Raw genomic sequence first — 12,588 nt, forward strand, 5'->3', positions numbered from 1 at the left:
AGGGTACGCACTTAGCGTAGCATACGCTCGGCCGTGATCGAGACGCACATGCGGCACGCTCGCTCACAGCTTACGCTTGGTGTCAAGCACGCTATAGGCGAGCGACTACCGTAATGCTACGCTACCAGCGTAGCGGACGCTCGAGACCACGAGGAGATCACGAGCGGCGCAGACGCTCACAAGATGACAATCAGTAAACCTTGAATGTAACAAACAGAAAGGATACTCTTATACTGTAAACCTTGTACTGAAACACTGTAGCGATATAACGCTGCTTAACCTTGTTAATACTAAAGCTGTTTGAGCGATCGAGACGCTCCTATTACCCTCTGCAATGTAATGAACACACAATACCGTGCTAAGGATCCAACACCTTTACTAACAAGCTTTTAGTTATATCGAAAAGGGTTAAAACAGTTTACAAGTCATACACTACAAGCTAACATATAATTCTAACAGAATATCTAGACAGAAATATACAATAACGTTACAATCTTATACTAAACAGAGAGAGAGAGAGAATGTGGCCAATACAAACAAAGAGCGAGATGATTACAGAGAATTACTTACACACACTGGGAATGATCGCTGCGCAGCCTGGTACCAGCTCCGAGTTAGTCAATATGAAAACCGTTTGTGGAGAGTGGGGGAGCTGCCCAGGCTGGCTGATCTTATATACACTGAGTACAGTATACTACAAAGGGACCTATAATCTCATTGTTCATTGGACACAGGAATGTCTCCTCGCATCATAACAAAAGGTCATAGGTTAGTTTGAACAGGTGGGCTGTGACTATATCAAACTGCTCAGGTGGGAGGGGATCTGAAGATTCCCGCCGCATGGGTAATGAATCGCAAATATATGAAATGTCCAGAATCTACTAATGGCCATAACTATACGCAGGAGCGATTAATCTTTACCTAACCAACACCGGATTGTTGCTATTAAAATACTCTTCGGTTAGGTACCAGACACAACTGTTCTACCTTAATCAGACCCTTTGTACCACGTAAAGAGGGATTCCCAAGTCCGTGAACAAGTCACATTAAACAAACTTACAGTTATCACTAAGGGGAACATTACCTATAAAACCTGCTATATGGATTTATTATCTAGCGATTGAGTCGCCCGCTAGACGCACACAAACTCTACCATAAATACACATACCACGCGCTCGAGCGCATGGCCGAGGCGCCATCACGTGGCTGCGAGTATCCGCACGCACGGGAGAGAATGTGCACGTGCAGCAGGCACGCGCATGAGGTGAATATATGGCAACGTGCAGCGTGATATTTTTCTGACTTTGACAGCTGACACTAGAGGGAGATGACGGTGTAACTGAGAGACGATGCAGGGGGGAGATGGTGTAGTTGAGAGACAATGCAGGGGGGGATGTTTGTGTGGCTGAGAGATGCATGGGGGAGATGATGGTGTGGTCGAGAAAGGTAGGTAGGAGATGATGGTGTGGCTGAGAGACAGAGCAGGAGGTGACATGAGTCTGGTTGAACCTCTGTTGTATCATGACGACATTGGTTATATTTCTGCAAAAACAGGCATCTTCTGGACCATGTGGTATCCTACATGAATAGTGAATAATGACTGAAGATGCTGTCTGCCCAGGGAGAATACATTTCTTCAGAGGTTCCCCATTGTGCGAAACTACCATATAGGTAAGGTGCATATGGAATAAAAAGGAATGCCAATAGACTGTGCCAGACATACCTGATAGGCAGTGCACCCCCTAATAAAATGTGCTGTGCACGCCAATGAGTATACCGCTGGCCTACAGGAAGAAGGCCTCCTAACAAAGACATTGCAGCTTACCTGATAAACAGCTGCATCAAGATTGCTCAGTGCCACAAATGCCATGTTGTTCTGCAGGGCATACACCAGAGATGGCACAGACAGCTTAAGCATCTCCACTGGACTTCCTATCACATTCTCCTTTAAAGTGGTGAACAATCTAGTAGGACTTCCAGTTTCTCTATGTAACAGAAACAGAGTAAGCATTTCAGAGACATTAATGTAATATGGTAGTCACAACCAGAAGTGTGCAAAGTTTTACAGGAAGGTTATTCAGGACCAATCAGCAGCTTCCTATCAGTTATCATAAATCCATAAATGGTTTCAGAAGTTAAGGTGTTGGTGTTTACAAACAAATAGGTAAAATATGTATATATTATTTGTTTCATGGGTCTACTCCTTTGGCAGCATTAAATATTTTGGATCCAATAGACATGCTTCTATAATAGCTAGTACACATGGATCCAGTGGTGCAAGTATGCAGGTACGCTCGGGTACGGAGTACCCTTAAGAATTTGGCAGCAGGCACGTAGTACCACCCACTGCACACTTTGCACCCGTGACTGCCACTACTGCAAATATAATGCATTGCCGAACAACAAGACCATGGTGTTCAGCAGCATGACGGTGCCTCCCACTTTGTCAGTGCTACAGGGAGCATGACGGTGAGGTCATTAGATCACATCATGCTTCCTCTCCTGGTGGCTGCGGCTGACACGAAGAGAGGAGCATGGGGACTGGGCTGGACGACTTTTCCTGTACTGTCCAGCCGTTTCCCTTTACTCGGCTCGAGTGACGCATCGGCACTGAGCGGCTTTTGTTCTTCACAGGCTGGGCTGCTGGGCATGTCTCTGGCTTCACTGTGTGGGGTAACTGATTTTTTAATATAATGTGGACACTACTATATATTTATTTCTATTATTATGGGGCATTACTATATATTTCTATTGTAATGTGGACACAACTATATATGTCTATTATTATGGGGCATTACTATATATTTATATTGTAACGTGGGACACTACTATATATTTCTATTATACCGGGACACTACTACAGTATATAGTCCTGTTATAATGGAGGCATTACTACAGTATATATTGTTATTAAATTGGGGGCATTACTACATATTTCTATTATACTGGGGGTATCACTAAATATTTCTATTGTACTGTGGAACACTACTATATATGTTTATTATTATGGGGCATTACTATATATTTCTTGTAATGTGGGACACTACTATATATTTATATTATACCGGGGCACTACTACAGTACATAGTCCTGTTATAATAGAGGCATTACTATATATTGTTATTAAATTGGGGGCATTGCTACATATTTCTATTATACTGGGGGTATCACTATATATTTCTATTGTACTGTGGAACACTACTATATATCTTTATTATTATGGGGCATTACTATATATTTCTTGAAAATGTGGACACTACTATATATGTCTATTATTATGGGGCATTACTATATATTTCTATTATACCGGGGCACTACTACAGTACATAGTCCTGTTATAATAGAGGCATTACTATATATTGTTATTAAATTGGGGGCATTGCTATATTTCTATTATACTGGGGGTATCACTATATATTTCTATTGTACTGTGGAACACTACTATATATGTTTATTATTATGGGGCATTACTATATAATTCTTGTAATGTGGACACTACTATATATGTCTATTATTATGGGGCATTACTATATATTTATATTGTAATGTGGGACACTACTATATAGTTCTATTATACCGGGGCACTACTACAGTATATAGTCCTGTTATAATGGGGGCATTACTACAGTGCATCCGGAGAGTATTCACAGCGCTTCACTTTTTCCACATTTTGTTATGTTACAGCTTTATTCCAAAATGCAATACATTTATTTTTTCCCTCAAAATTCTACACACAATACCCCATAATGACAACGTGAAAAAAAGGTTTTTTTGAGATTTTTGCACATTAAAAAAAAAAAAACTAAGAAATCACATGTACATGTATTCACAGCCTTTTCTCAATACTTTGTTGATGCACCTTTGGCAGCAATTACAGCCTCAAATCTTTTTGAATATGATGCCACAAACTTGGCACATCTATCTTTGGGCAGTTTCGCCCATTCCTCTTTGCAGCACCTCTCAAGCTCCATCAGGTTGGACGGGAAGCGTCGTTGCACAGCTATTTTCAGATCTCTCCAGAGATGTTCAATCGGATTCAGGTCTGGGCTCTGGCTGGGCCACTCAAGGACATTCACAGAGTTGTCCTGAAGCCACTCCTTTGATATACTGGCTGTGTGCTTAGGGTCGTTGTCTTGCTTAAATATGAACCGTCATCCCAGTCTGAGGTCCAGAGCGCTCTGGAGCAGGTTTTCATCCAGGATGTCTTTGTACATTGCTGCATTCATCTTTCCCTCTATCCTGACTAGTCTCCCAGTTCTTGCCGCTGAAAAACATCCCCACAACATGATGCTGCCACCACCATGCTTCACTGTAGGGATGGTATTGGCCTGGTGATGAGTGGTGCCTGGTTTCCTCCATACATAACGCCTGGTATTCACGCCAAAGAGTTCAATCGTTGTCTCATCACACCAGAGAATTTTGTTTCTCATGGTCTGAGAGTCCTTCAGGTGCATTTTGGCGAACTCTCGGCGGGCTGTCATGTGCTTTTTACTAAGGAGTGGCTTACGTCTGGCCACTCTACCATACAGGCCTGATTGGTGGATTGAGGCAGAGATGGTTGTACTTCTGTAATGTTCTCCTCTCTCCACAGAGGAATGCTGTAGTTCTGATAGAATGACCATCGGATTCTTGGTCACCTCCCTGACTAGGACCCTTCTCCCCCAATTGCTCAGTTTAGACGGCCACCAGCTCTAGTAAGAGTCCTGGTGGTTCCAAACTTCTTCCATTTCCGGATGATGGAGGCCACTGTGCTCATTGGGACCTTCAAAGCAGCAGATATTTTTCAGTACCCTTCCCCAGATTTGTGCCTCTAGACAATCCTGTCTCGGAGGTCTACAGACAATTCCTTTGACTTCATGCTTGGTTTGTGCTCAGACATGAACTGCCAAGTGTGGGACCCTATATAGACAGGTGTGTGCCTTTCCAAATCATGTCCAATCAACTGAATTTACCACAGGTGGACTCCAATTAAGCTGTAGGAACATCTCAAGGATAATCAGTGGAAACAGTATGCACCTGAGCTCAATTTTGAGCTTCATGGCAAAGGCTGTGAATACTTATGTACATGTGATTTCTTGCGGTTTTATTTTTAATAAATTTGCAAAAATCTTAAACAACTTTTTTCACGTTGTCATTATGGGGTATCGTGTGATCAATTTTGAGGGGGAAAAAATGAATGTGGAAAAAGTGAAGCACTATGAATACTTTCCAGATGCACTGTAAAATGCTTATCCTGGGGATTGCACTGTAATTATGGGTGTGCTCGCTGCATTAAGTGTAAAGAAAACTGGGGAAATCATCTAGTACCCCAAAAAATGTGTCAAATAGCATGGGATAATTGTAAGAAAGCTATTAGTGGCTATAAGCAAATTATTAGGCACTTAAATGGCGTGAAATATCTGATTTTTATTTTGGAAAATTATAAAAAGCAAGTATATTTGTGGTTGTTTTTTTTTAGCCAATTAATGCCTCTAGATGAATTTGGGTTGCATAAAAATGCCTGTAAGTTGATTTTTATGATTATTGCTGTAAGTCACTTTGAAAAAAATTATTAGAAAACACTAGATTCACTCCTATGTGCAAGCTTAAAACACATTCCCTTCAATACAACATCCCCATATACCTGCCCCACATTATTTAACCCATTTTTGCAGCATATCACCCCAAAATGGCATGTTATTATGAACCAAGGGGGTTATTCAGGTTAGCACAGTGGTTTCCAAACTTTTTTGAATCACGGTGCCCTAGAATATCAGAAATTTTTCACGGCACCCCTAGGCCAAAAATTTCTTATTGACAAATTTAGAAAGAAATATTACATTAAGTAGATCGCATTTATATGTCATTCTTAGGGTCAGTTGTGTGATGAGGGACAAGATTTGCTTCTGTTTGGCCACATATTTTATGACTGGCAGCCACCAGCGCTGGTTTTGCCTATTATATTGACCATGAATAATTTGAATTGGTCCTGGACCACCAACCTAGGGCACCCCTGCAAGTGTCCCGAGGCACCCCAGGGAGCCACAGCACACAGTTTGGGAACCTCTGGGTTAGCAAACCAAAAAAGTTAGCAATTGGGCAAAACCATGTTGTACTGAAAGGTGCAAAGATTTAGGGGTCTATTTACTAAGCCTTGGATGGAGATAAAGTCGCTGGAGATAAAGTACCAGCCAATCGGCTCCTAACTGCCATGTCGCAGGCTGGGTTTGAAAAATGACAGTTAGGAGCCGACTGGCTGGTACTTTATCTCCATCGACTTTATCTCTGTCCAAGGCTTAGTAAATAGACTCCTTAGATTTGGGTGGCTTATATTGTTTCTTTGCTTGGTAAATACTGTCTGTTTAATATCTGCAGTGCAATTTAAATTTCAGTTTGAAAACACCCCACCCAAATCTAAGGCAGCATACACACGGTGCGATTCTGGCAATGAACGATTTCAGCTGAACGTTTTCCTTGAACTTCCCCGGAGTCCAGAACCAACGATATTGACTATACACACAGAGCGATTTTGGCTATGAATATTTTGGCTATGACTATCTAGTCAAGTGTCTAGCCAAAATTGATGTGCATGCACAGTCTATTTTTTCCAACAATGATGATCCACGGGAGCGAGCATCATTCATCGCTGGTTTTATACACACCGAGCGATATACACTAGTCTTTCTAACAATATAGACTATATAGTGAATATCGTTACCCAGTATCGCTGTGTGTAGGCCCCATAACTCTCTCTCTCTCTGCACATGTTACATCTACCCCACCTGCAGTACAACATGGTTTTGCCTAATTGCAAACTTTTTTGGTTTGACATTTTTATCCTAAAATAGGTATTATCCCCTACTTTTCATCTGCTCAGGGGCTGTGAACAAAAGCAGCATTACATCCTACTGAATATAAAAAAACCTGCAGCTGGCCACATTAACAGGTAACATGGCTACTTTAATTTGGGTTTAGGAATAAGCAGATTACAATTACTTTGAAAGATATTTTAGCACCTTCTCTGGATTCCCCAACTTTAAAATGGGAGTATAAGAGTAACCATGCATCACTACACTTTTAATACAGCAAACATTAACAAGTGCTTAAATAGCCGCAAACTGCGCAGTTTTCACCACTGAAATCCCCGGTATAATGTGTACAAACAATTACCCTTTTGTTTTAAAGATACTGACATATACAGGAAGGAATTACAGAAAGGGGATGCAGTTAATATGCCGGCTGTCGAGATCTCGGCGGTCACAAGACAGACGCTGAATCCCAACAGCCGGTAAAATGCCGGCGAATGGACCGCAGCACGTTATTCCCACTCGGCTGGTGGGTCCACGACACCACCCGAGTGGGAATAGATCCTGTGGCTAGCTCAGCTCATCATCGGGCCCGAATCGTGGCAAGCGCAGCGGGGAATCCCGTCAGTTGGGATTGTATATATTCCACAGAAAGGAGCAGTGGGTAAGATGTGCTTAACACTGTGCTGAAAGGCTTCCACACTGTAAAGCTAATAACATCACTTATCTTTCAGTTTTAACTAAATCAAGCAAAATGTTATATAAAATGTGAGGGGACATCAAATTTTTACCTTTATTTAGTTTTATAAAATGGGCCTATTTACACTACTTATGTACATAACTTGTCTTGTTCTTTCAGCCTGGTATTAGGAAAATCCACATAGTCATGGTAACCGTAATTACAACTAAAGGTGGCTCTGACCTGCATTTCCACATTGCTCACCTGACCTCTCAACAGAATCTAAAACATGACTAACCACAATGCTGAAACACTTTTAAATGCAACGAAGGATACAGTAAGAGAGTTGAGTGCAACATTTGAACATTTGCAATTAAAGTATTAGATGGTTTTAGTGCTCCTGAAAAACAATATATACATGGAAATAGGCTCAAACACTTAAAAAGAGGAAACTCCTTATCCGATTGAAACATAACCACTTAACTGGCAATTGTTTTTTTTAAAAAACCCACAGAAATTGTAGCGGTTTTTTATAAAGTGAATTAGGTGAAGAACATGTATTCAAACTTGTCTAAAATTATTTCATTATATATATATTTTTTTTAAATACAGGTTGAGTATCCCTTATCCAAAATTCTAAATCCCACATTTTTACTGACAAAATGACATATATATTATTTATATATATATATATATATATATATATATATATATATATATATATATATATATATATATATAATATAATATATTAAAATTGTGGGATTTTGCATTTTGGATAAGGGATACTCAACCTGTATTTGTTTAATATCTGGGGGAGGTTTTCTCTAAACATCAGAAACTAGAGTATTGCAACTTTGATTTCCACACTGGGGAACTGGGGGCTGGGGTTAATTTACATTTCCCCGGGCAGCTGTTCTTCTGTACAGCCACCGGGTGGATGGTCCAGCCGTGCTGACCGATTGTTCATTACATCGTGTAGTGCAGGGGTGGGCAATTATTTCAGCAGAGGGGCCACTTGACACTTTCCTGTCAGTATTCGAGGGCCGCACACAAAATAGCAGCTCCCCCCCATCCATGCGCCAAAAAAATAGGGATGTGGCTTCGTGTGGAAGGGGCGTGACCAAAAAATCATACAGATTCATATTAGGCTGCACAATAGTCTCCATTATTTAAATTACGCCACACAGTAGCACCACTTACACACATTACACCAGGTAGAGCCCCCTTTTACATTACAGCAGGTAGAGCTCCCTTTTACACATTACGGAAGGTAGAGACCCCTTTTACACATTACGGCAGGTAGAGCTCTCTTTTACACATTACGGCAGGTAGAGCTCTCTTTTACACATTACAGCAGGTAGAGCTCTCTTTTACACATTATGGAAGGTAGAGACCCCTTTTACACATTACGGCAGGTAGAGCTGTCTTTTACACATTATAGCAGGTAGAGCTCTCTTTTACACGTTACAGCAGGTAGAGCTCTCTTACAGCAGGTAGAGCTCTCTTTTACACATTACGGCAGGTAGAGCTCTCTTTTACACATTACGGCAGGTAGAGCTCTCTTTTACACATTACGGCAGGTAGAGCTCCCTTTTACACACTGTGGGGGGGAGGGTTTGGGTTAGGCTGCGGGGAGGGGAGGTTAGGGTTTGGCACCGCCCTCGGAGGGTTAGGGTTAGGCTACGGGGGGAAGGGGCCTAGGTTTAGGCAGTCATGGGGGGTGGTTAGGGCTAGGCACCAAGGGAGGAGGTTAGGGTTAGGTTGTGGGGAGGGAGGGTTAGGAGGTTGGGGAGAAGGGAGAACACCCCTTACTCACCCCTGTCAGTTTTGAAATATCGGGATCCCAGCGTCGGTGAATCATACTGATCCAACACATACACAGAGCTACATATACATAGTTACACAGACACATATACAGAGCTACAGACACATATACAGAGCTACAGACACACATACAGAGCTACAGACACATATAGAGTTACACAGAGACATATACAGACACATACACAAAGTTATAGGCACATTATCACATACAGTTACACAGACATAATATCATTTATGGTCCCTCATACCTTAAATTAAAGACTGTCACTGCATGAAAACTTTGACAGCTTTGGAAGTCCATCATCCTACGTAGCTGCCATGCATGATAAAGTGCAGGAGCATCAGGGCTGTGCTCCGTGCTGGGTAGCCCCGCCCCCTGCAGGGACACTACTTCCTCCTTATTCCTTCCTTCTGATAATCAGGGATGGCCCATTGAAGGAGGGGGGCCCAGGACACATGCCCCGAGAGACCCCTGCTACTGAGAGCCCACCACTCTCCACACGGCAAAGCAGTCCTTCCCCCTGTCTCAGAGGCGGAGCTTTGCCTGGCTGGTAGCAGGGGGAGGAGGAGCTGCGCTGACAGGGAGCAGGGGGGAAAGATCACATATGGGCGGGATGTACTGTACGACACGCACATTATCCCGCAACTTGTCGGGTACAGACCAGTGTTAATGGTGCCAGGGGCACTGACAACTGTGAAGGGACCAGGTAATATAAGGGGGCGTGGCTAATGCAGTGATGTGTGGCCAGCCCCCTCCTTTGAAAATATTTAAAAAGTTATGTTTCTGTGCAGCCGCGGAGCGGGCAGACACACTGGACAAGGGGGAGGGTAGTGGTGCTGGTTGAGCAGCAGGTGGCGGCGGGGATGGCTGCTTGGGGGAATTGGCAGACGAAATCGCTCACCTCCCCCCCTCTCCCGCTCGTCAAGCAGGGAGAGAGAGGACACTGTTGCAGCTGCCTCTCCCCAGCGCAGCACACAGTAGCGGCTCCATGCCAGCGCTGTCTACATTGGGGAGGGGGGGAAAGGTCAGCAGGACCTTACTACATCCAGCCGATAGTGCAGGCTGCGGCTAATAGAGCCGCGCTGCCGCAGGCATCAGTTCTCAGCCGCTGCTGGTGACCTAGGCTGGAAGCTGGCCGGGACAATGACAAGCGGCCCTGTCGGGCCGCTTGTCATTGCACGCAGGTGGGAGGCAGCGGGCCAGGCAGGATCGGTTCGCGGGCCGCATCCGGCCCGCGGGCCGTATTTTGCCCACCCCTAGTGTAGTGTGTATGGCCAACCTAGCATGGTCTAGGGCAGTGGTTCTCAAACGTTTTTGAATCATGGCGCCCTAGAGTATCAGAATTTTTTTTCGCGGCACCCCATAGGCCAAATTTTCTGATTGAGAGATTTAGAAAGAAATATTAAATGAAGTAAATTGTGTTTATATGTCATCCTTAGGATCTGTTATATGGTGAGGGACAGGACAGCAGTCACGGGGGGTCTCTGCATTCGGGGAAAGGGGACCCATGTGTAAACATGGGACCCCTTTCAGTCCGTGTGGATCGGGTATGCGTTTTTTTTTTTTTTTGCCAAGTACGTGGATTACAAATATCACAGGACACTGGATTTAGGTGAGTATAATTATCTTTTCTTTTCAGGCACCCCATGGATTCTACTTGGAGAAGTGGACCGAACATTTTTCGACATTTTCGGGAATTCGACCGCAATTGTATATACCCCTATGTATTGTAATGTACACAGCAGGATTAGTTGACTAAAGTGATGGTCAGAATGCCATGTAGAAATAAGGACATTGGGGCAGATCTACTATGCCTTGGAGATTGATAAAGTGGAGAGAGATTAACTACCAATCAGCTCCTAGCTGTCATTTTTCAAACACAGGGGGGAGATGTAGGATTATGGACATTTCTCCTAATAATTTCTCCTCCTAACTGCTTCACCCACTGAGTACCGGCAAAGCAGGTTCCTGCATCGTCCGCATGTATTAATATGTATTCTGCCATAGAGGCAGAGTGTAAAATGAACTCTTTGGTGAAGTGTACTCTCCTTCTTGCGGCTGTACCTGCTGTCACTGACCGGCGCTGCTCAGATTGTGCGCATGCGCTGGCCAGAAATCAGCGGCACAGGGGCTAATTGAAAAAAATAAAAAGACACTTTGTTATTGGCATGCACAGTCCCTGGCTGCATATTCTGGCTATACTGTACTGGGCTATGGTCCTATCTAGCAGATAGGAGCACTGATAATGCGCCCCCATCATCTTGTACACTTATTCACAACAGTACAATGGGGAATGGGGAGAAGCGGTATTTGCAGAGCATAATCCCCATACCACAGCATAATACTTCTACCCCACCGCCTATAACATACTGTAGCAGTTAGGAGCGTATTAGCTGCTACTTTATCTCTCTCCACTGTATCACTCTCTAAGGCTTAGGAAACATCCCCCATTAAATGTAAATAAAACTAATGAACTTTATATACACTAATCCTGCAGTGCTATAATAGCTTAATAGCAATCTTTCAGTAGCGGTAAGTGAACCACAGCAGAGAAGAAACTAAATTAGCTACAGTTTATTCACAATGTAGAAAAATCAACATTATGCTGGCAATACTTTCCTTTGAACAAAGAACTGGATATTAATTTAAATGGATTATACAGAATATTTTGTAAAGAAAGTAATGTTTATAAATATTACCACTCCGTACTAAATTTACGCTGTTATACCCTCCATCCCACTCCCCCTGCCCCTAAAATAACAGAACCAAGGCAGTTGAGTATTGCCGCCATTTGAAAGATGCCCATTCTGAAAGTGCTTTATGTTGTGGCTGAGAGCACCCACTATGTATTATCGATTTAATTAGAGCCCTTTACACATAGGAGTAGGAATAATAAAGCAGACAACTGACCACTCTCATAATGAGGGCTAAGGACATTAGACCCATGCAGTTTGCTTTGTGTATGGAAAGCAGTATAAATAAGATTTTAAACCGACCAGTAAATCTTTTTCTCGTAGTCCGTAGAGGATGCTGGGGACTCTGTAAGGACCATGGGGATAGACGGGCTCCGCAGGAGGCATGGGCACTTTAAGAAAGACTTTAGATCTGGTGTGCACTGGCTCCTCCCTCTATGCCCCTCCTCCAGACCTCAGTTAGAGAAACTGTGCCCAGAGGAGACGGACAGTACGAGGAAAGGATTTTTGTTAATCCAAGGGCAAGATTCATACCAGCCACACCAATCACACCGTATAACTTGTGATATACTATCCAGTTAACAGTATGAAAACGACATAGCA

The 12,588-nt window shown here is 43.1% G+C and overlaps 1 protein-coding gene across 1 annotated transcript in view; it reads right to left on the reverse strand.

Annotated features, from left to right (window-relative positions):
- SLC35A1 (solute carrier family 35 member A1) overlaps positions 1 to 12,588 on the reverse strand; it is an 88,768-nt gene that overhangs the window by 27,761 nt on the left and 48,419 nt on the right. The window contains exon 3 of the mRNA XM_063916936.1: positions 1,826 to 1,985. Coding sequence (XP_063773006.1) covers positions 1,826 to 1,985 — 160 coding nt within the window. The remainder of the gene's footprint in view (positions 1 to 1,825; positions 1,986 to 12,588) is intronic.

The sequence above is a fragment of the Pseudophryne corroboree genome, chromosome 4, assembly GCF_028390025.1.
Source record: "Pseudophryne corroboree isolate aPseCor3 chromosome 4, aPseCor3.hap2, whole genome shotgun sequence".
Lineage (NCBI taxonomy): Eukaryota > Metazoa > Chordata > Amphibia > Anura > Myobatrachidae > Pseudophryne > Pseudophryne corroboree.